At 41.1% G+C, this 23018-nt stretch overlaps 2 protein-coding genes across 2 annotated transcripts; both read right to left on the reverse strand.

Moving 5' to 3' along the window:
- Nucleotides 1-6803: 6803 nt before the first annotated feature.
- LOC122474320 (olfactory receptor 13C7) lies at nt 6804-7769 on the reverse strand. Its single transcript, XM_043565193.1, has one exon. It carries the CDS (start codon nt 7761-7763, stop codon nt 6804-6806), a length of 960 nt encoding a protein of 319 aa, XP_043421128.1. The 5' UTR covers nt 7764-7769.
- A 12035-nt stretch (nt 7770-19804) lies between these two features.
- On the reverse strand, nt 19805-20838 carry LOC122474301 (olfactory receptor 13C7-like). Its single transcript, XM_043565172.1, has one exon. The coding sequence runs from the start codon at nt 20836-20838 to the stop codon at nt 19885-19887; it is 954 nt and encodes a 317-aa protein (XP_043421107.1). The 3' UTR covers nt 19805-19884.
- Between the last annotated feature and the right edge of the window lie 2180 nt (nt 20839-23018).

The raw sequence follows: 23018 nt of genomic DNA on the forward strand, positions 1-23018 counted from the left end.
TTATCTTCTCCAGAGAAGAAATTTTTGTTGGGATCGGTAAGGGACAGTTGGCCAATGTCATGGGATGAGGGAGGGGGTATAGGGACTCTGTTTCTTATACATTTTTTTTGCCTAATCCTCCTGTTTTAGTAGCACCCCTTCACCCCTGGACCTAGAGGATGTGGTGCAATGGCTGCTCAGTGCTGGAGATCTGGTTGCAGTGCAGTGCTCTCCTAGTTTCTGGCTCAGGATGTAGGTCTGTTAGATCTGCAGTGGAAATGACCACATCCACTTTCCAGCCTTCAGGATGTTATCACACTGCTGTCCCCCTTCTTCTTAATCTTGTGGATTTTGTCACTTTAAAAAAATGAAACAAAACCAAAAAAGTTAACTATAGTTTTTGTGGGTTGCAAGAGGGAGCAAAATTAGGTGCATGTGTTCAGTCCTCCTTTATGCCTCAGTCCTGATTCTGTGCGGTTTCCAGCATCCCCTATTATTTTCTTATTTATGTTAGTCATTTATCTTGTCTGTTTCCATGTGCTAGAGTGCAATTTTCACAGAGGCAGGGATTTTTTTCTACACCGTTTACAAATGTATCTGAAGTATAAAAACTGAACCTGGCTTACATTAGGCATTCAATGAATAGCTGCTGAATAAACTAGTAAATGAATTTGTGAACTACCCTTAATTTCTCCTTTGCTCCATGTTAACCCTTCTTTTTATATTTTTACTTTTATCCCATCTTTTTCAATTTCTATTTTTGTAAACATTTAATAATGTATACAATATCTTGGTACAGGAGAACATTTATGTATTTTATAAATAAATAACAGTGTAAATTATAAGGAAGCATGATTTTAAAACCTAGAGCACCGCTGACCCCAGATACCTAGCTTCTGGCTATGGTTCCACCTTTTCAAATGTTTAACAAACCTGTCTTTTCTAAGTGGCTCTTAAATATTGGAAACATCTATCTTTTTTTTTTTTAATTTTTTTTAACGTTTATTTATTTTTGAGCCAGAGAGAGACAGAGCATGAACAGGGGAGGGGCAGAGAGAGAGGGAGACACAGAATCTGAAACAGGCTCCAGGCTCTGAGCTGTCAGCACAGAGCCCAACACAGGGCTTGAACTCACGGACCGTGAGATCACGACCTGACCCGAAGTCGGACGCTTAACCGACCAAGCCACCCAGGCGCCCCTGGAAACATCTATCTTGAGCAGAACCAGCTTGCAGAATTCAGAATTTCTGGCCCTATTCAGAGAGGATCTGCCATCTTACTTGTCTGAACTACATACCTTCCTTTGTTGCGCTCTTCCTGTTTCAGAAAGTCTGAGCTTTGAGATGCCTTGAGGGTCTTGTTTGGAGTCTCTCTCTCTCCCCAAGTTGGATTTCTCCTGCAACTCTTCCACAGACTGTCACCCCTCAGTACGACACATGTGAGCTTGGGTCTCTTGTGGAAAGCTCAGGAACAAGTGGAAGGGCTCACACCATTGCCTCAGCTATTCTGATTGGCCCCAATACTGACAGCCACACAGGAATCGGGAAACATATCAGAGGGACAGCCTGACCCACTTCTGCTGTTTACAGGAGCTGTGTCCACATTAGCTCTTAACATTTTATTTTGTTGGTATAACTTTGTTGGTGGGTGGACTAGGGATACCTCAGGCTCTGACACAGCCCATCCAAAAGATATTGCTGAGGCCTGTTGGTCTCATCATGAGAAAGAATTCAAGGACAAACAACATGGCAGATGAGCAGCAGAAACAAGAGGGTTTATTAAGGTAAAAGTACACTCTTTAGTTGTGAGAGTGGGTGAGCTTAAAGGGGAACTATGCCCACTGGAGTTTGGATTTCTATCTTTAATTGACAGTTGTTAACGAAGGGGTAGAATATTCATTACTTGAAGGTGGAGATTTTCTTGGAAGCAGGGTGGTCTCTTCCAGGAATGTGGGTTATATACCTTTTCTTCCTTACTTGGTCAGGGGTTTTCTGTCATGGCACCCTTAGGGAGGAGACTTTGTCAGCCATCTTGGGCCTGTCTGGTTTGATCTGGTTTCTTATGGCTTTGTTTTGCTGTGCTGCCAGGATAGGCCTTTGACTTTAGCCATGACTTCCTGTTTGGTGGCTTCCAGGCATCCTGTTAGAACCTAACTAATTGCTTTAGCATGCCTGCATGGCTCAGTCGGTGAAGCATCCAACTTCAGCTCAGGTCATGATCTCACGGTTTTTGAGTTTCAGCCCTGGTTCCGGCTTTCTGTTGTCAGCATAGAACCGACCCACTTTGGATCCTCTGTCTCCCTCTCCCACTTACACACCCCTACTCTTGTGCGTGCTCCTTCTCTCTCAAAAATAAATAAAAAATTTTAAAAAATAAATGCTTAAGAACCTAACTAACTGCTTCTAACAACTTTAAGCCCTCTCCATACTTTGGATATTAGCTCCATAGTCATTTTCTTTAAGAAATTCTTATTTCTTTCAGTGGGGAATGGTATTTATAAACTCAATCTGGGTGCCAAGGGTGCTTTTGAGTTTCTCATAGTTTCGAGACCTTTCAATGGGAACAGAAAATATGTGTAAATATAAAATATTTATATGTATATAAAATTCATACTTATAATTTCTACAGAATTTTTGCTTAACCTCATTGATTAAGATTGTCTTCTTATTCCTTCCCATATACATCACCTATGTAATGAATCCTCCAAAAAACCCTCAAAGGTTGGGGTTCAGAGAACTTCTGTGTTGGTAAACATGTGAAGATGGGAGAGAATGGGGAGGGAGTGGAGTCTCTGAACACTTTCTCATATCTTTCCCTATGCATCTCTTCCATCTGGCTATTCTTGAATTATATCCTTTTATAACATATCAGTGGTCCAGTAAGTAAAATGTTTCTCTGAGTTCTGGGAGCTGGATCTAGCAAATTAAGAGGAAATTAAGAGGGAGAGGAGGAGGGGGAAGCAAGAGGGGCATTGGAGAGGGGAGAGAGAACCAAAGAGTAAAACAAACTAATCATAATGTGTAGTCTTATTTGGATTTTAGTTTAAGTTCACACACTGAAATAATTACAGCATTTATAAGACATTTGGAGAAATATATAATCCTAGATAATTGATGATATCAAGGAATTAGGGTTGATTTATATTTTATAAGAGTATTAGTCATTTTTAGAGGTAAATACAGAAATACTTAAGGATGATATGCTATGGGTATCTGTGATTTGTTTCAAAATAATTCAAGAAAGGGAGAAATAATTCATGGGCATATAGTTGAACAAGATTGGTCATGAATGGATCATTGTTGGATCTGGATATGAATACCTAAGGATTTGTTTTATTATCTTCTCTACTTTTCTCTAGATTTAAATTTTTCCATAAAATGAAAGAGAGAGGAATTCTCTAAGTCTTAGGTCATGTATTATATGATGCTCTTTGAGCATTTTATTTGTCATTTCTCTGCAGACCAGCTTTCTCTTTCTTGCAAGACCCATGGCCACGTTAGTCCTATGTTATGTGGTCTCTCAGCTCAAGAGCCCTATGCCAACTAACAAGGGTCTCTATATTCACATTCATATTCCTTGGAGAGAAAATATGATTAGCTTTGTTTTGGTCAAGAATGCAATCATCTGTGCCCAGGAGAAGGGGCATGGCTGTCCTCTCATCATATGCTAAGGAAGAAACATGTCTGCCTCTGGCAGAGCTTTCTAGTTAGTATGCCATAGGCTCCAGATATGCCAAGCTGAGTCCCCCTGGGGTCACTAAGCAGGACATGTTGTGACCTAAGTCCCCAGGTTAATTTCCTTCATCATGAGTAGACCCATCCACTTATCCCATGGTGCCATACAAATTAATTATTTTCTATGTGGTTCATGGCAAATAAAATGGGAATGGGAAACACTGAACTAGGGAGGTGGGCAGGACAGCGGTGGTAAGCCAATTTCAGAGAGGTTAACTACAATATAAAACAAACTTCAGGGGCGCCTGGGTGGCTCGGTCAGTTAGGCGGCCGACTTTGGCTCAGGTCATGATCTCGCGGTCCGTGAGTTCTAGCCCCGCGTCGGGCTCTGTGCTGACAGCTCAGAGCCTGGAGCCTGCTTCATATTCTGTGTCTCCCTCTCTCTGACCCTCCCCTGTTCATTCTCTGTCTCTCTCTGTCTCAAAAATAAATAAACGTTAAAAAAATTAAAAAAAAATAAAACAAACTTCAAAGTAAGTTGATAAATAGAGGAATTGGAAATTAACTAAGATCTGGTTCTAAAGCTTCTGATGCTAACACAACTGATGCAGTTTGAAGGGGTTCAGAGCTGATGGCCAAGAGAGAATTCTTGAGATGTCTTCGGTGCAAAAAATGTGGTTTTATTAAAGCATGGGGAGGACCCATGGGCAGAAAGAGCTGCACTGGGGTTGCAATGGGTGACTGATTATATACCTTCAAGTTTGGGGGGGGGGGTGGTTAAGAATAGCGTAAGTCTGTAAGGAATTTGGAAGCAAAGTTTCCAGGACCTTGAGGGGCTAGCTGTTGTTAGGATAAGGTCGTTTACTACTCTCTAGTAAAACCTTAGTCATGAGACCCTTTAGATGTGTATCAGTAGCCCATATGTTTGGAGAATGATTGCTAACATATATCTTAGGGGGAGTAGAGATAAAGGAAGTTTCCAAAGGAATTTTCATATGCTAAAGAAGACTCATAGGATCCTGAGGGGTTGAGCTAAGATTGCCTTTTGTTCCTCAGCAAAGTGTCAACATGGAGGCAACTGAGCTCCTTGAGGAAGGTCACTCTGTTTCAAGGACTTGTCAATGGGCTATAAGCTGTAGGAAAATTTAATTTTATCCACATTTCTCTCTGCCTTTGTTTCCCACATCACAACTATTCTACATGAGTTTTGTAATGATTGCCAGCGGGGTAGGGGGGAGGTAGTTGGTCCATAGATTCTGAAGAGAGAATATATGCATTACATAAGCAATGGAGTTTGCATGATGACATGGTTTGGGTTTGCCAGGAAACAGACTCTGGTATGGAGATTGAGGTGCATAATGTTTATTAGGGAGTGCTCTTGGGATCAAAACTGGTGGAAGGGAGGATAGAAAGCCAGATTGGGCAGAGGGAGGAGTTGGCCTGTGATGTAGTCTCAACAAAGGCCTCAGTCAACCCTGTGGGGAACTCTGGCAGTAGGGCCACCTTTCAGAGTTATCCTGAGTGGGGGGCGGGGTAAGACATTTATATCTCTTCATGAGTCAATCATTGGATATGGGCTGCCCTGAGGAAGGGGGCATGACCTTATGTGAGTCCACTCTTCAGCTAAGAGCACTCTTTAGCTAATTCCTGAAGAAGACTGTCAGCTGAAAGCTCTCTGATGGCAGCACTTTGGGCAGCTGAAGGAGTCCTGTAGAGTCCTATGGAAAGATCTGGGTAGAAACTAGTTACAGTTCTCTTAGTCAAAACTAGTGATATTGAAAAGGAATTTTGCTCTACAAGTATGTTTCATTTTTAGGTCAATTCTTGACTTACAAAGGTTGGAGTTGATCCCAAGTTGATGTCATCCTCTCTGTAGTGAGCTAAGATGGACATAGATAGGCTCTGTGCTCAATGAAGAAAGGCAAACTCACACCAGAATGAGACAAATAATACCAGGTTTGAAATGGTGAGACAGAAGCAGCCTGAGAGGCTAAGGACTCACATAGGCAGTGACCAGTGTCCACGTTTCTGACCAGTGTGGCCAGGAGAGCACTGTGGGGCCAAAGAGGGTGGCTGGCCACATCCCGGACAGGAGAAGCCCAGGACACCCAAGGAAGGCAAGCAGGGAGAATTTGTTTTCATTAGAAAATATTGATTCTCAGAAAAAAAAAAAAAAAAGAGACATCCAGTTACCCCAAGGAAAAAGAGACATTCAAAGTTCACTTCCTTTTAGTAGCTTTGCTCCTTTTTGTGTCTCTAGTGACTGAGATCATCACACATTACACCCCTGGACCCCTTCTTAGGTGCATGGTAAACTGGCTCTGCCTTTCAGTTTTATCATTCCACTTCTCCTCAGTCAGCCACCTTGCTCCATCTTCTGCCGGTCACATGATGCTCCTGCTCCGCTCTCCCCCATAGGTCCATCTTCTAACTCTCTGGACTGTAGGGCCAGACTGTGTACTTAAATACATAAGACTTACTGACAGCAGGAAAATTAAGCTTAAAACCAGATACCAGCTATTAGTACTCCTGGGCTAAGAACTTCCACATGCATTTGCAGAATCCAGCTTACTTGCTGTCAGTGGAAATACCCTACACAGAATCTACATGATCCCAACTCATCTGAGCCTCAGGGGAAAGAAAGAGCCAACTTCATTCTCATCTCCAGTCTCAATCCTGCCACTAAGAAAAACAAAATTGAAAGAGTGCCATTTTATCTCTAATGTTGATAATTTTTTATACTATTCTGCCATGGAGTTTTGCCCCACACTGTCTTCCTTGCCTCCTTTCCAGAGAAGGATCTTGGATATTTATGTAACTCGAAGGTACACTAAGCTGTTTTTCCCAAAACAAATGGGCAAACTTCTCACAAGGGTGAATTCACACGTGCCCAAAAGGGAACCAGCAAAATCATTTGTGTTTTCAGCAGCACCCACTTCCGACCCTTCAAGTCCCACCCCATCAGGTTTTAGGTTTTATTGTTTTTAGAACTTGGGTCCAGTAACAGCCAAAGTTCTCCATTGCATATGGAATTCTGTTTTCTGGTAATCATTCTTCACATTTATCTTCCTTGGAGGACACATTCTTCTGAGATGCATGGGTGCAGGCAGCCAAGAGCACAGAACTACAAGGACATTTGTCCTCCAGACCTCACTGGGTGAAGCATTTCTGACTCACCAAGTTTCTCACAGCAGTCTTCACGTCCTTGTTCCTCAGGCTGTAGATGATGGGGTTGAGCATGGGGGTAACCACCCCATAGAAGAGGGAGATGAGCTTGTCTGAAAGGTCCTGCTTGTCTGCCCCCAGGGGGTCCTTGGATTTGGGCTTCCCATACATGAAAAGGATAGTCCCGTAGAAGACGACCACAACTGTGAGGTGGGCAGAGCAGGTGGAGAAGGCCTTTTTCCTCCCCTCAGCTGAAGGGATCCTCAAGATAGTGGTGAGGATGAAGATGTAGGAAACAAAGATGAACAGAACTGGGACCCCCAGGAAGATCACATTTGTCACTCCCATACTGATCACATTGATGGAGATGTCAGCACAGGCCAACTTCAGGACAGCCAGGATCTCACAGGTAAAGTGGTTGATGATGTTGTTCCCACAGAAGGGAAGTCTCATTGCAAGGGACGTTTGAACCATGGAGGCAGCACTTCCAGCTGCCCAGGAGCTGGCAGCCATGGGCACATAGGCCGCCTTGCTCATGACCACAGGGTACCTAAGAGGGTTACAAATGGCCACATAACGATCAAATGCCATCATGCCCAGAAGCACACACTCTGTGGCTCCCATGGCGAAGGAAAGAAACATTTGTACAGCACAGGCCCAGGAGGGTACAGTTTTCCTGGGGGTCAGGAAGCTGTCGAGAATGAGGGGGACTGAGGAGGTTGTATAGCAGATGTCCAGGAAGGAGAGGTTCCCCAGGAAGAAGTACATGGGCGTGCGCAGGCGGGAGACAGACACAGTGACCAGGATGAGGACCCCATTGCCCAGCAGGATCACCAAGTACATCAGGAGGATGAGGACAAAGAACGTTTTCTCTAGCTTTGGGTGGGCCGAGAGTCCCAGGAGAATAAACTCCGTCACAGAGGCAGTCTGGTTGACACTTTCCATGGTATGTCTCCTCCTTCAACAGAGGAAAACACCCAGGTATCCAAACTCAATGTTCTTTGCCCTGCATAGGCCGAGGGCATATGATCTAAAGTTCCAGTTAGGCTGAGTGATTGGATAACAGTCTTGAAAGCCCACAGTCTCTATTTATTTCCAAGAAAAAGAAGCAATAAAATCAGAAATTACTTTGGGACCACAGGACATCAAGTTTACAATGTTTAAAATGGTGATTCTAATAATTTAATGAATTTGATCAGAGATAAGACACATAACACATTCAGTTTTTTTTGGTTCTATGTCCATATGGCAGTTCATCTCATTAAACTTTGATCAGAAAAGTGGCATTAAGTTTGCTCCATGCTCTCCAACTTTGTGCCCGTTACTAGTGAAATGATTAGTTGTGAATCCACAACTAATTTCCTCTCCAGGTCATTCTCACAGAAAACATACTCTTGTTCCCAAGATCTCCTTTCTCATGGGCAACACTGGCTCCAGGGCTTTCCATCCATCCATCTGTGTCTGAACATCCTTCCACCTACTTTTTGAGCACCCAGTAAGTGGGTATGACAGTTCCTATGAGGAACAGGGGTGCTTCATAACCCAGGTTTAAGTGAGCTCACAACTTAACAGGAAAGGGAAGCAAAAGATTCAGAAGAGACTAGAGTATCCATAAGGGCACCCAGGGTATTGATGGAAATAGGGTCACAGAAAGCTCTTTGGTAATATAAAATCCAGCTAGACTTTTAAGGACAAAAAGAGATGGAAAGACAAGTGTGTGTGTTGGGTGGGAGGGAGTCTCAAAGTAACTTTTTGCTCTGGAAATGCTAATACATCCCAAATAGTTTGAATCTGATGTTCCACGAAGCTACAGGACTGGCTCTAAAGATGCAGAGTGAAATCTCAGTTTATGGAAATCTAGTTCTCTTAGATAAGTAGAGCAGTGCTTTTTTTCTTATCATTCTACTGGGTCACCTTTCCTCTACGTGAGCATCCATACAGGAATCAGTAGGCATTAGTAGTCCTTGAGCCTTTTGACTTATCTGCTAGATATGTCACTCAGACTAATATTCTGTCACTGATTCTGTTCCCCAAGTAATCCAGTCCAACCCTCTCTCCCATTCAAGATCATTTTCTATGCCCCACAGATGCATGGCTTTTTAGTTTCAGCTTGATATCTTCTAAGAATGAAGAGCTCATTACATTCCTAAATGGTGTACTCCATTATTTGCAGAGCTCTAGAGTATTAGAAAATTTTTCTTCACATTGAACCAAGAAGACAGCTTCCTAAGAGTTCCTTATTCATATGGTGGTACTCAGCTTCCTTCTGGAATTGCAGTGAATTTGTGGAAAGTCATCAGGTCTGTAAGCCAGAGGTTTGGGCTATATTCTTCTTAACCTTCTAACTTGTTGTTTAGACTTCAGTACTTCCTTCCCTCTCTTACATCCTTAGGTTACCCTGTCTGTGTTGGGATTAAAAGAGATCAATGGTGTTCAAACTTTTTAGTAAAGATAATTTCTTTTTTTAAGGAAAGAGAACTTTTGCTTTCTTAAATTCAGAGCCCTAAAATATAAAGCAGAACTGTTTTTGTTGAAGTGGGGAAGGAGGGCTCAGGAAGTCTGGGCTGCTGAGCAAGTGAGGCTCCTTCAAGGCCAGGCTACAATGATGCACAGCTCCAGATCCCATTTACATTGCAGGCAATATAAATGGTGCCCTCTGGAGCCTAACTCGGGGACAACTCCAGCCATTTCCATGGCTACTATGTGAATAATGCTCCGTGGAGATACAGAAGAGGTTCTGAAACCATGGAGCCATCTCATTTCCAGGGGTGTCTCTAAAATTAGATGATCACATTAAATGAGACTGAAAAGTTTCAGAGGCTTCCTGCCATCTAGGTTTTTCTAATCCAGGAAGAAGATATTTGTGTGGCCCTCAGTCTTTGCAATACCACTGAAACTACTTCATGTCTTCCCTTTTCAAGTCCCAACCTTTTTGAAAAATCAAGTGAGAAGCTGGAAATGTTACTGTGCTAACGAAAGGTTGAGTATTACTCTGATAAGAACTCTCACTTACCTTTATCAGGAACCTACTGAAAAAGGGTCCCTACAGCTTGGGAATAGTGCATGGGCCAGAAATAGCAACACTATTTTGAAAGGCTCAGGCTGAGATGTCCACCTCTGATTTGAAGAAGGGATGAAAACCATTCATCCCATCTGTCTTGATTCTGTGCTTTAGGCACAATCTCCAAAGGAACAACCAGTACATGCAGAAGGCGATTTGAAATCAGTGCTGTAATTGGGACTATTGTGTTCCCTGAAGTGATTAAAAGTTTGGAAATGGAATCATACAAAGTCAGAAAACTTTTTATACTTCTGGGAAAATGTCCCCAGGATCTAATTATGCTGAAAGCACTCTAGGAAAACTTCTTTTTCTCTTCCCTTTGTTCCTGCTAGAACTTTCCATTCTTAGGCCACTGAAGAATATCAAGGGAAGCATTTCCATGTCCTACTTGAATGTCTACAAACTTCAAAGTGCTTAAAATTCTTGAAAAGAGCAGCTGGAGAGGTATGAATTATTTATAAACAGCCTATGTTTGTGGCATTAAGGAACCAGCAGCTGCAGGCGTAATGCTTCTGTATCAAGTGCTCAAGGGCATGGCTTTGGACACTTGGGGGGAACTTCCACCTAGAGCCCTAAGGAGACTTCAGGAAAGAGGAGATTTCTGGCCAGGCCTTGAACAATGAGGGAGAATTTACATATGAAGAGATAGGAAAGGGGTGGTGGGAAAGGGAAAACCATCTTGGGGACAGAGCTTGGCACAGGTCTTGGGCTTGAGTATTTCTTCCATAGCTTCAAAAAGTCATTTGTTTGGAAAGCATCATGGAACAAGAGATATGGAACAAAGTCCAGGGAAGTTGTGCCTGGGTGGTTCAGTTAGTTAAACATCCAATTCTTGATTTTGGCTCAAGTCACAATCTCACAGTTCATGAGTTTTAGCCCCGTGTAGGGCTCTGTGCTGACAGCCCAGAGCCTGCTTGGAATTCTCTCTCCCTCTCTCTCTGCCCCTCCCCCAACTTCTCTCTCTCTCTCTCTCTCTCTCAAAATAAACAAATAAATAAACTTTAAAAAAAGAAAAAGAACAAAGTCCAGGGAAAACATTCTATGTCTTCTTTGTGGGTAGAGTCTGGCTGCAGCCTCTAAGATGGCCCTCATTGATTCTTGCCTACTGATATTCATGGCATTGTGTAATTCCCTTCCCTTAGTGACTTGATTCTAACCAAAAGACTATACTGTCTTTCTGGGTTTAATGAAGCAAAATGTCAAATTGGAGAGGCCTGTGTGGCAAGGAACTGAGGGCAGGAACTGAGGCAAGGAACTGTGTGGCAGACAGTGTAGAACTGAGATCCTCAGACCAACTACCTTCAAGTTACATGGCCAACAATCATGTAGGTGGCTTGTAAATAAAACTCTTCCCTCTTCCCCAATGAAACCACCAGAAGAGATCCCAGCCATTGTCAACATCTTCATTATAGTTTTGTGAAAGACCCTGAAACGAAAGACCCAGCTAATCAGTGCTCAGATTCTTGACTTACAAAAACTATGAAACAATACATGTGTGTTCCTCTAAACTAGTAAGTTTTGTAGTAATTTGTTTTGCAACAATAAATAAATAACAATAAATAAATAAATGGATTCATGGAGTGAGCTGTGAGGAAGAAGCGAGGGAAAGGAAGAGGTGACACATCTAGAAGAGGTGACACATCCCAGTGAAAGGGAACCTTCTGTTTTCCCAAAAGGCTATCTCATTGTCTCATTGCCAGAGGACATTAGTGATCAGAAGGATTTTCCTCATTCTGGACCAAAGCTTGCCTATCACTCTCCTTCTCACTTAGCTCTTGGGGGTTGAACAGGACATGGTTGCTTCCTCTTGTGTATCATCCTTTCAGAAGTAAGAAGACAATAAATCATTGTAGACATGTTCAGTAGCACTGAATACATGAGCCTGAAGTAAGCACAGCATTCTTTCCACAGTGGTTTTACAAGTAGCATACAGTAACTAAACAGTAACTAAATAAATACATGGTGAAACCATGACTCAAAGCCATCCTGCAAACCAGTCCCTATCATCAGATCACATGGCGCAAGGAATCTCGGGCCCTCAAATGACCTTGTGACAGGGGCTTTTCACTATGATTTAGAGCAAAGTAACAGTAATAAATGCAATAACAAGCCACCAATAGAATACACCTTCCTGTTGTGTTGAAGCTTCTAGGAAATTCTTTACACAAATTTGTGCCTTGCCAATAGCAGTCATGATAACAAATTCATACATTTTCGCAGACTGATAGAAAGCTGTTCACTTTTTGGGAGTAAATTTTACTTACAGTGAGATATATATACACCTTGAGTGTATGATCCAGTGAGTTTTGACAGATGTGCACACTATGTAGCCCAAATCCAATCAAATTAGAGAATATTTCCACCACTGTAATGAGTTTTCTTATGCCCCTTCCCAGTCAGTCCCCAATACCACCATGCCCAGAGCAATTTCCATTGTTTTAATACTTTTCACCTTTTTAGAAACATCATATTAATAGAATCATGCAGTAACTATTCTTTGCCTAAGTCTTTATTCAGAATGTTTTTAAGATTTATCCATGTTGTTAAATGATTTAGTGGTTTGTCCTTTTTTTTTTTTATTGCTGAGTAGTACTCCATTATATGGATATCCCAGTTTGTTTACCCATTCTCCTTGCTGATGAACATCTGGGATGTTTTCCAGTTTTGGCTGTTATGAATGAAATCATTATTAACATTCTCATACAAGTCTTTTTGTAGACATGTGTTTCAACTTCTCTTGACTAAATACCTGAGAATGGGATTGCTGGGTCATAGCATAGGTATATACACTTAGTTTTATAAGAAACAGATCTTTTGCCAAAGTACACCATTTTACACTCCTATCAGTAATGTACAAGAGTTCTCACTGCATCACATTCCCATCAGTGTTCGGTGTTGTCAATCTTTAAAATTTTAGCCAACCTCTCAGTCAGTTAAGTGTCTGGCTTCGGCTCAGGTCATAATCTTGCGGTTCATGGGTTTGAGCCCTGTGTCAGTCTCTGAGCTGTCAGCACAGCACAGCACAGCACAGCTTGTTAATAAATGTACATTAAAAAATTAAAAATTTTAGCCAAACTGATTGATGTGTAGTGGTCTCATTGTGATTTTTCTTTGCATTTTCCTGATAACTAATGATATTGAGCACTTGATCACTTGCCCATTGGTCCTTCATATAGCTTTGTCAATTATCTGTTCAAGTATTTTGTTCATTATATACTTTGTTGTTGTGTTTAAAAATAATGGTTTGTAGGAGTCCTTATGTATGTTATTTTTTAATTATTTTTTAATGTTTATTTTTGAAAGAGAGAGAGAGAGAGACAGAATGTGAGCAGGGGAGGGACAGAGAGAGATGAAGACACAGAATCCAAAGCAGACTCCAGGCTCCGAGCTGTCAGCACAGAACCCAACGTGGGGCTCAAACTCACAGACTGTGAGATCATGACCTGAGCCGAAGTCAGATGTTTAACCTACTAGGCCACCCAGGCCCTCCCCTTATATATTTTAGATACGAGTCTTTGTCAGATGTGTGTATTGTGAATATTCTCTCAGTGTGTGTGGCTTCCATATTCATTTTCTTAATAGTGTCTTCTGCTGAGCACATATTTCAAATTTTGATGAATTCTATAATTTTTCTTTTTTGGTTACTCTTTTCCATATCTTATCAAAGAAAATTTTGCTTACCCCCAGTCACAAAGATATTTTTCAATGTTTTATATAAAAAGGTTTATAGTTTTAGCTTTTATGTTTAGGTCTATATTCCATAGTGAATTAATTTTTTATTTTTGTGTCTAGTTCTATCAATTACTGAGAAACAGATATGAAAATCTCCCATTCTGACTATGGACCTATGTATCCCTTTAATTATGTCCATATTTTGTTTTATATTATTTTGAGGTTTTGTTACTAGGTGAAATACATTTATGATTTTTATGTTTTCCTGATTTATACCTTGTCATGATGAAATGTCTCTTTTTATGGTAATACACTTTATTCAAGTCTACCTTATCTGATACTTATATATCCTCCAGCTAACAGTTTGATATATTTTTCCATCCTTTTCTTTTCAACCTAGATGTGTCTGTATATTTAAAATGCTTCTTTTAGACAGAATTAAGTTGTCTTTTTTTTTTACCCAGTCTGATAGTCTCTGTATTTTAATTAGTATGTTTAATCTATTTCTATTTAATGTAATCATTGATTAGTTTAGATTTACTATTTTGTTATTGTTTTCCATTTATCTCATCTATTTTTTGTTCCTCTTTTATTCCTTTCCTGAAATCTCTTGGGTTAATTGAATAGTTCTTAGAACTAATTCCATTTTAATTCATCTATTGAATTTTTGGCTTTATCTCTTTTCTAGTGGTTGCTTTAGGGATTACTGTATACATCTGAATATTTTAGTTGTCTCAAAATTATTACTCAAACAAGAATATATAAATCAGTCAGAAAAACAAATTAATAAATCAACCGCAGTGCCAGACTACTTCTGCCAGAATATTCTAGGTACTTGCTACTCAATGTGTAGTCTAAGGCCAGTAGTGACATCACTTGAGATCTTGTTAGAACTACAAAATCTCTAATCCCACTCTGGATTTACTGAACCATAATCTGCATTTTAACAAAATCCCCAGATGATTCATATTAACATCAAAATTTGGGAAGCACTGTCATCAGTAATTAACTGACATTCTGGGGTAACACAGAGCACATATTAGACCCATCAGACTCCTTATTTGATGATGTCCATCACTTCTTGGAACCCATCACATCATGATCATCTTTGGTCAACTTGGGTAGTTTTGTTTGCTCCTGTTGTGAGTACTACTCCCCGATTGGCCACAACCACACAACCAGTCTTTTGTTGTACTATCAGCTGCTTGGCTTTCTGCATTATTCTAAAACCTGATACTTACCTAGCCCCCTCTAAATGGAAAATGCACAATGCCTTTGCTCCATCCAATGCCACATTTATTTTATTTATTTATTTATTTATTTATTTATTTATTTATTTTCTGTTAAATTCTTTCTTCTAACTCCAGAGCTATGTTGTGTTTGCATTGGAATACCTTCTGGACTGAAATGATAGCTCTCTTGAAAGCCAGACAACCTGATTCAGAATCTCTGTGATATATGGTCCTACTGTTGGATACATAGTAGTCAGAGGTTGAATTTCCTAGTTAATAGATTATGGATTCAAAGTATGGATTTTAGTGGGACACAGATATTTAGTCCATAGCAGCCCTCATTGGGTAAAAGCAGCCCTATCTCCTCCTGATTACTAGGATCAGTTATATGTAACTAGGAGTGACTCTTTGCCTTGCCTTCTGGTCTCTTGGCATAAGAAGCCCAACATGACTGGGGGATAGCCATAGCTTTAAGTTTAGTAGATATAACAGAATAGAAAGTCCAGATATTAATCCTTACGTTTATGGTCAATTGATTTTCAACAAAGGTGCCAAGGCAATCCAATGGGGGGAAAGATAGTCTTTTCAATAAATGATCTGCAACAATTAGATATTCACATGTAAAAAATAAATGAAACCTTTTCTTCACACCATACAAAAAGTTAACTCAAAATGGATCACAGACATGAATGTAAAACTTAAAAGTATACAACCTGTGGGGTGCCTGGGTGGCTCAGTCGACTGAGCATCTGACTTTTGATTTCATCTCAGGTCATGATCCCAGGGTTGTGAGATTGAGCCTTGTATCAGGCTCTACACTGAGTGTGGAGCTGGCTTAGGATTCCCTCTCCTTCCATCTGTCCCTCTCTCCCACTCATGCACTCTCTCTTTCTCTTAAAAAAAAAAGCTATACAACTTCCAGAAGGAAACATGGAATAAAATCTTTGTAACCTTAGATTAAGTAAAGAGTTCTTAAATAAGACATCAAAATTTATTTTTAAAAATTGATTATTGTACTACAGAATTAAAAACTTTTGTTTTTCAAATGACACCATAAAAATGAAAAGACAAAAAAGACTGAAATATTTGTAATTTGTATATATGATAAAGTACTTATATCCAGGTTACATAAAAAACTCTTATGTGTGGCTCAATAATGAGAAGATAAACAGCCCAATTTAAAATATCTTCACTAAAGAGGTACGTGAATGGCTAATAAGCACATGAAAAGATGTGCAACATTAGTAGCCACCAGGGAAATGCAAATTAAAACTACAGTGAGCTACTACTACACATCTACTATAAGAGCTACATTGAAAATACTAATAACACCAAGTGTTGGTGAGGATGTAGAGAAACTGGCAATGTTGTACACTGTGGGAATTTAAAATGATACAGCCACTTTGGAAAACAAGCTAGCAGTTTCTTAGAGTTAAACTTATTTGTACCATTCAACCCACCAATTCCACACCAAGTTGTGTACATGAATGTTCATAGTAGCATTATTCATGATAGCCCCAAACTGGAAAAATCCAAATGTCCATCAATGAATGAATAGATAAACACAAGATGTCAGATCCATGTAATTCTAGTCTGTGATACAAAGGAGACTACTAATGCATGTTATAACTAGATGAGCCTCAAAAACATGCTAAATGAAAGATGCCAGACACAAAAGACTATATACTGTATTGCTCCACTTATCTGTAATTTCTAGAAAAGGCAAATCTTTCTAGAAATGAGTAGATTAGTAGTTACTGGGACTGGAGTTGGGGATTGATTGACTACAAATGGGCATGAGAGAACTTTTTGAAATGATGTAAATGTTATAAAATTGGTTTGTAGTGATAATTGCACAATGTATAGATTTATCAAAAATCATTGAACATGACTTACAATGGGTGAATCTTATGGTAGGGAAGTTACACCTCTATTAAGTGCTACAAATGTTTAATGAGACTCTTTCTGTGTCCTCTGGTGGAAGCAACACTTCTCTGGGAACTAGGACACTTATACCTACAAAGCCTAATGTTACAGTGACTGAAAGTAAAAATTCCCCCAGTAGCTAACTGGGGTTACTCTTATCCTTGTCATCAGGGATACTCTTGCTACCACCCATGATTCCTAGACCATGTATTTTGCCTTTTGGGGGCACAGAACCATAAAACAGCCATTAATTTAGGATCCATATACCCCATTCTTGAAGAATATTATCACCAGGCTGGTGCCTTAGCAGTGCTTTCAAAAGGCCATTATGCCATTCCCTCAGACAAGTTATTTCTGGATGGTGCAGTATATGGAAGGATCAGTGGATCTCATAATCACTATCTCACAATGACACGAACTTTGCTAAATGAGCCTTGGGCCAATGAAATATTACACAGGATAAGTCAAACCCTCTGTGAGTTGTCAGATGGTGATGTTAGCTAATGCCCTTCGGAGAGAAAAGGTAACCCATACTCAGAAGAGGTGTTGATTTTAATCAAGATGAATCACTGCACTTTCAGAATGGAAATGGCCTAATGTAATCAGCTTACTGCCAAGTGGCTGAATAGTCTCTTCGAATGAGGGTTGGTCTCTGTTGCTGAGAGTTTGAACAATTAGCTGCTGAAGTAGCTACATCAGCCTTTGTGAGTGAGTCCCTGTTGTTTAGCAAATAACCTCCTGCAATCATGGCTACTCTGTTCATTGTACCAATGATAGAGGTGGAATGACATCAGTTCCCTGAGTCATTCTGTTTGGTTGTTGAGCCTAGTGGAGAAGATGGAGGCTCTGAAGATGCTCCTAGTACATGAGCAGCTAAGGAGATGAGAGAAACCAGACTCAGCTTCAAATACTGAAATAAAAACTGCTGTAAGACAGAGTGGGACTTTCCCACCAGTGGATGGAAACACAAATCCCAGGAAATTCACAGGTGGAGATCACTTGAGATTTAGTACTCCCCCTTCATTGTGTGGAAGAATATACCTGAGATTCTTCAAGAGCAGAGAATACACTCTTGGTCTCTCAGCTCTATGTGGCTGGTCAGGGATTTAAACCTAAACATTTTATATTACATCAACCTCTGGACATGTTCCACATTTACAGGTGATGGGATCCACAGAGAGCAAAGCCACTGTAGCAGAAAGGGAGTACTGATTACAAGAAGCACTGCATATTGAGTTCACAACAGTTGTCTCAAAACTGAATTCTTTAAGACTTCTGTGCATTATAGCCTAGCACTCCATTTGCACAAGGCACATGATAGAGAATATCTACTTTATACATTAGTAATCATATTAGATATGACTTTTATTGCCCTCTTTCAAAGAAAGTGACTTAATCTAGATTATTCAAAAATACAATCTAATATAGAGGAGTGTCCTTTAGAAACAAAAGGGCAGGAATACAGGCTAGGCCTAGGAAAAACTGGAAACTGAGAACTGGGAACATATGAGGAAGCCCTCAATCATCGGTTCTTTGGCTGTTCTTTCTTTTCTCTTTGCAGACTTGTTTTCTCTTTACCACCCCAGTACACGTGGGTGAAAACAATTACCCCAAAACTCCCAAGTTTGTATGTTATGGATGCAGTGACTCATTTCTTGGGTATTAACAACAATCCCCAAAATCTGGCAGAAAGAATCTGGTTGGTCGAGGTAGGGTCAGTGTTGCACAGCTCAGACATGCATAACTTACCTGTGTGGATAAGGAAGAAAGGTGACAGAGGAAATGCCCAGAGAAATGAGATTCTTGACTCCTAAGCTAGAAAGCCAAACAAAAAGGCACTATAATAATATATCAGAAGTGATTCAGTTAACTGTGGAATTGAACTGTCTTCGTGTCATAAGCCTTCCTCAGAGGAATTATTTAACATATTTCATTAATAATAAAAATGTTCATTTATTGAGAGGATATTCTTTGTTAGCCCTTGTGTATCACATATGTATATATATTAAATTAAAATGAAATATATTATTTTTTATTAATATAATTTATTGTCAAATTGGCTTACATACAACACTCAGTGCTCATCCCAACAAGTGCCCTCCTCAATGCCCATCACCCATTCTCCCTCTCCCCACCCCCTCCTAAGTGAAATATATTTAATCCCCACAACAATTCCATGGGGTTGTCTTCATTATGTCCATTTTACAAATTAAAAAACTAAGAGTCTATAAGATTAAGTAGCTTTTTAAAAATGTATCTGAAGTTACACAGGCAGGGGCACCTCCACAACAGTCAGGCTCCAAAGTCCATGCTCTTAAACCACAAGAGTAATTACCAGTGGATTTGTAGCATTGGTGCCAGTGTCCAGTCCAAATCCTGAAGAGACAGAGGAAATTGAGTTTGACCATTGGAGTCTGGGTGGTTGCAAACATTAATTCCAGGAAAATAAAGGGACTCAGAATATAAACTTTGCATTGCAGTAATAATGAACTGAAGAGTGCTAGAAATTTTATTCTTGGCCTGCAGTATCTGGAGTTTGATTAGTGTTGACACAAAATCCTCCTTCACAAATTTGGGTAGGAATAGATGTGCTTTATGTACAATAAAAGAAGATGGAGCCAAAATAAGCTCTAGGATATTAAGCAGGAAATAATTAAACAGGAAGCACTCTGGGCCCCCTGCAGGGTTAAATGGTATCATTTGGGATGTCTTGGTGTTGGTAATTTTGCAAAATGGCAGGTTGGTTTTCAGTTTGGACACCAATTAAGAAGTGACTTTTCCTCACTGCCATACCCCTCCCCCCCTTGCATAGTAGAGCAGAAAACAACATAATGGGCACAAATTGCAGCTGGTCAGCACATGAACAAGGAAAGTATGTTTTTCTTACAAAGTTTTCCATTTTTATTTATTTTTTTCATAACAAAAATAAAATATAAGAGTCACTTATCCTTGTTTCTAGGTGATGTAGCACAGTCCTCTCCCCTCTTCATTCCAAAGATTTGATGTTCATTGTCAATCACTCAGGAAAGTCCCATCCTGATGCGCATTGTTTGGGCAGTTTTGTGATGAGACTGGTGTGTAGGACCATCGAACAAATCTATGCTTATGAAGCAGTCATTTCCTAGGAGATCTGTGTGCACAGAGCCACAAGGTATGCTGCTTCCCCCTACTCTCACTAGGCAAAGCATTTCTGACTCACCAGAGTCTTCACAGCGACCTTCACATGCTTGTTTCTGAGACTGTAGATGATGGGGTTGAGCATGGGAGTCAGCACTCCATAGAAGAGGGATATAAGCTTGTCTGAAAGGTCCTGCTTATCTGCTCCCAGGGGGTCCTTGGATTTGGGCTTTGCGTACATGAAAAGAATGGTCCCATAGAAGATGACCACCACAGTGAGGTGGGCAGAGCAGGTGGAGAAAGCCTTTTTCCTCCCCTCAGCTGAAGGGATCCTCAGGATGGTAGCAATGATGAAGACATAAGAGCCAGAGATGAACAGAACTGGGACCCCCAGGAAGATCACATTGGCCACCCCCATACTGATCACATTGGTGGAGATGTCAGCACAGGCCAACTTCAGGACAGCCAGGATCTCACAGGTGAAGTGGTTGATGACATTGTCCCCACAGAAGGGTAATTGTACTGCAAGAGAGATCTGCACCAAGGAGTTGGCTCCACCAGCCACCCAGGAGCTGATAGCCATGGGCACATAGACAGCCTTGCTCATGACCACAGGGTACCTCAGGGGGTTACAGATGGCCACATAGCGATCAAATGCCATCATGCCCAGAAGCACACACTCTGTGGCTCCCATGGCAAAGGAGAGGAACATCTGCATGGCACAGCCTGAGAAGGAGATGGTTTTCCTGGGAGTGAGGAAGCCATCTAAGACGAGAGGGATGGAAGAGGTTGTGTAGCAGATGTCCAGGAAGGAGAGGTTCCCCAGGAAGAAGTACATGGGCGTGTGCAGGCGGGAGTCAAGGATGGTTACCAGGATGAGGACCCCATTGCCCAGCAGGATCACCAGGTACATCAACAGGATGAACACAAAGAACATTTTCTCAAGCTTTGGCTGATCTGACAGCCCCAGCAAGACAAATCCTGCTACAACAGATTGGTTGCCCACTTCCATTTTAAATTCTCTCTTCTACCCTCGGGAAAACTGAGGACAGTAAGCACATGTCTATAGAGATCAATATGTGGGGATTTAAATGACAACTTATAATTAAATTTATCCTTTGGCATGCCAACTTATAATAGTAACATTGAAATTACAAAAATCGTTGTCCACGGAAGTTACCTTAAAAGTTAGGATATGTCAAATCAAAAGCAGGAAGAGCAGACCCTGGAAACTTAATCAAATCATGATATATGATAGAATTTTAGACAGATCAATAGTGTTGACACACTTGAAGGAAGGGTCTACATGGGAACCATAAAAGAGGAACCCTGAAGTTGTACTGTAATGCATGGGTCCAGACCACTGATTGGCTCTTCTGGCCAGCCCTCCCTGCCTGTAATTGTCCCTGCAGTGTCCTTAGGGGCTTCCGGCTGTCATACTCAGTGGTGATAATCACTGACATCACTTCACTTACTCTAATCCTGTGCTTATACAATAATTTTCTGACAATAATTTGAGGACTACGGAGAGGATGTGATGAGCAGAGGCCAGGAACATTAGAATCTGCGTAGCATTTATATTTGTTACTTGATGCCTAGTTTATACTTCATTTCTCATGAGTTTGGTTGATCTTCCTTCATTGCACTGTCAATAGGGGCTCTCTGGCTAATAGTTCATGGAGACCTAACAAAAGCACTTCTACATCCCCCCTCTCTAACCATGGCCTTTGTCCACAGCATTGCAGTTTCCCTTAGTCTGTTCCAGCCCCCAGTGCTAGGGAGCAGGGGTAGAATCCAAGGACAAATGTCCTTCATGCCTCCCAGTGTGAGCATTTGTGACTCTATAAGCAAGCTCTATGCTTTTGGAGCTGTTTTATAAGTCACAACTCCTCACTCAGACCCTTTTATATCTGAGTTGACCATTAAAACCACTGCAATACCACAATAATGCTTTCTCTCCCATAGGAGAGCAGACAGTTCTACCCAGCCTTGCAGAGGGGTCACCCCAAAGAGGCATTTAATGTAGGATGTGCTCCAGTCATGTAGACCAATTAATCCAATATATTAGAGAAAACCTCAAACCTTGGCTTCTCATGTTAAACATGAAGAAACAGAAGCTCACAAGTGCTCCCTCATTTGTGCCAGAGCAGGTCTACTGAGGAGCCAAGGACCCACTATGAAATCCTGATCATCCTCGCTTTCCCTAGGACACTCATGAAAAATAGAGATGTCACACCTTTCTCTAAGATATCTGCCTTGTAACAGAGCTTGGGTAGGGGGCTGTCCCTGGGCTTCACATGTTGTATCTGTGACTATTACCCTGTTGCTGCTAGTCTGAAGCTGTCCTCATGCAATTATCAGAGGACATTAACTATGGGCACTGAAAATACTTGGAAAAAAGAGATCTGTTTTTAGAGATATTAGTACTATTGGCTGCAGAATCTCAAGCTTGGCAGAAATGTCAAAAATTAACTGGTTTGCCTCTTTCCCCTCGATTGTATGAATGTCTATGAAATGCAATTTTCCCATTTCTGCTTTGAACACCTTGAGCTATGTGAGTGCATGGCTCCCATTCCTTTGTGAAACAGCCTTGATTGTTGGAAAGTTTTCCCTTACATTGAACAGAACTTCCTTCTTCTAATGTTGTCCCCATACCTTACCTCCTACTGCCCCCCACTGGCCTAAACTCCCAGGACATGCCTGCTCCCTTCCCCTATAAAAGCCCTTCAGAGACATGGGAGTTGTGAGCTGGTTCCTACTCACAACTATCTTTTCTCTTCTCCCACCTACTTGGAGAAGTTTTGGCTACAGAGAGAGCTCAGTATACATCCAGTATGAGGATGAGGCCATGGTGTGGTCAGGAGCTTACCTAGACAGGAGGTTTCATGGCAGGGAGGGTGCTGGAAGGCTCCTGGCTTTGGAGGTGATAGCTTCAACTGCCCACCTTGACCATCCCCTGTCTAGCTCTATCTGTTGAGGCTGTGCCTGGAAATGTGCAGCAAATTCTGTTTAGCTATCTTGGAGCTAAGCAGTCCCTTCAAATTTCACAGAAGGTAAAGAAAATTCAGGGTTGGCCATAGCCAAAGGGGCTCTAGCTGCTCTCTTTGCTGGCCTTCTCCATGTCTGGTGAGATAATAGCAGGAAGGACACCTCAAGTTGCTGCTTCCCAGTGGCCCTGCAGTCATGCCCAAC

This window comes from Prionailurus bengalensis, chromosome D4 (assembly GCF_016509475.1).
Source record: "Prionailurus bengalensis isolate Pbe53 chromosome D4, Fcat_Pben_1.1_paternal_pri, whole genome shotgun sequence".
In the NCBI taxonomy this organism is placed as follows: domain Eukaryota; kingdom Metazoa; phylum Chordata; class Mammalia; order Carnivora; family Felidae; genus Prionailurus; species Prionailurus bengalensis.

Coding starts and splice junctions, on each gene's coding strand:
- LOC122474320 (XM_043565193.1), bottom strand. CDS start 7,763: ATGGAAAGTGTCAACCAGACTGCCTCTGTGACGGAGTTTATTCTCCTG.
- LOC122474301 (XM_043565172.1), bottom strand. CDS start 20,838: ATGGAAGTGGGCAACCAATCTGTTGTAGCAGGATTTGTCTTGCTGGGG.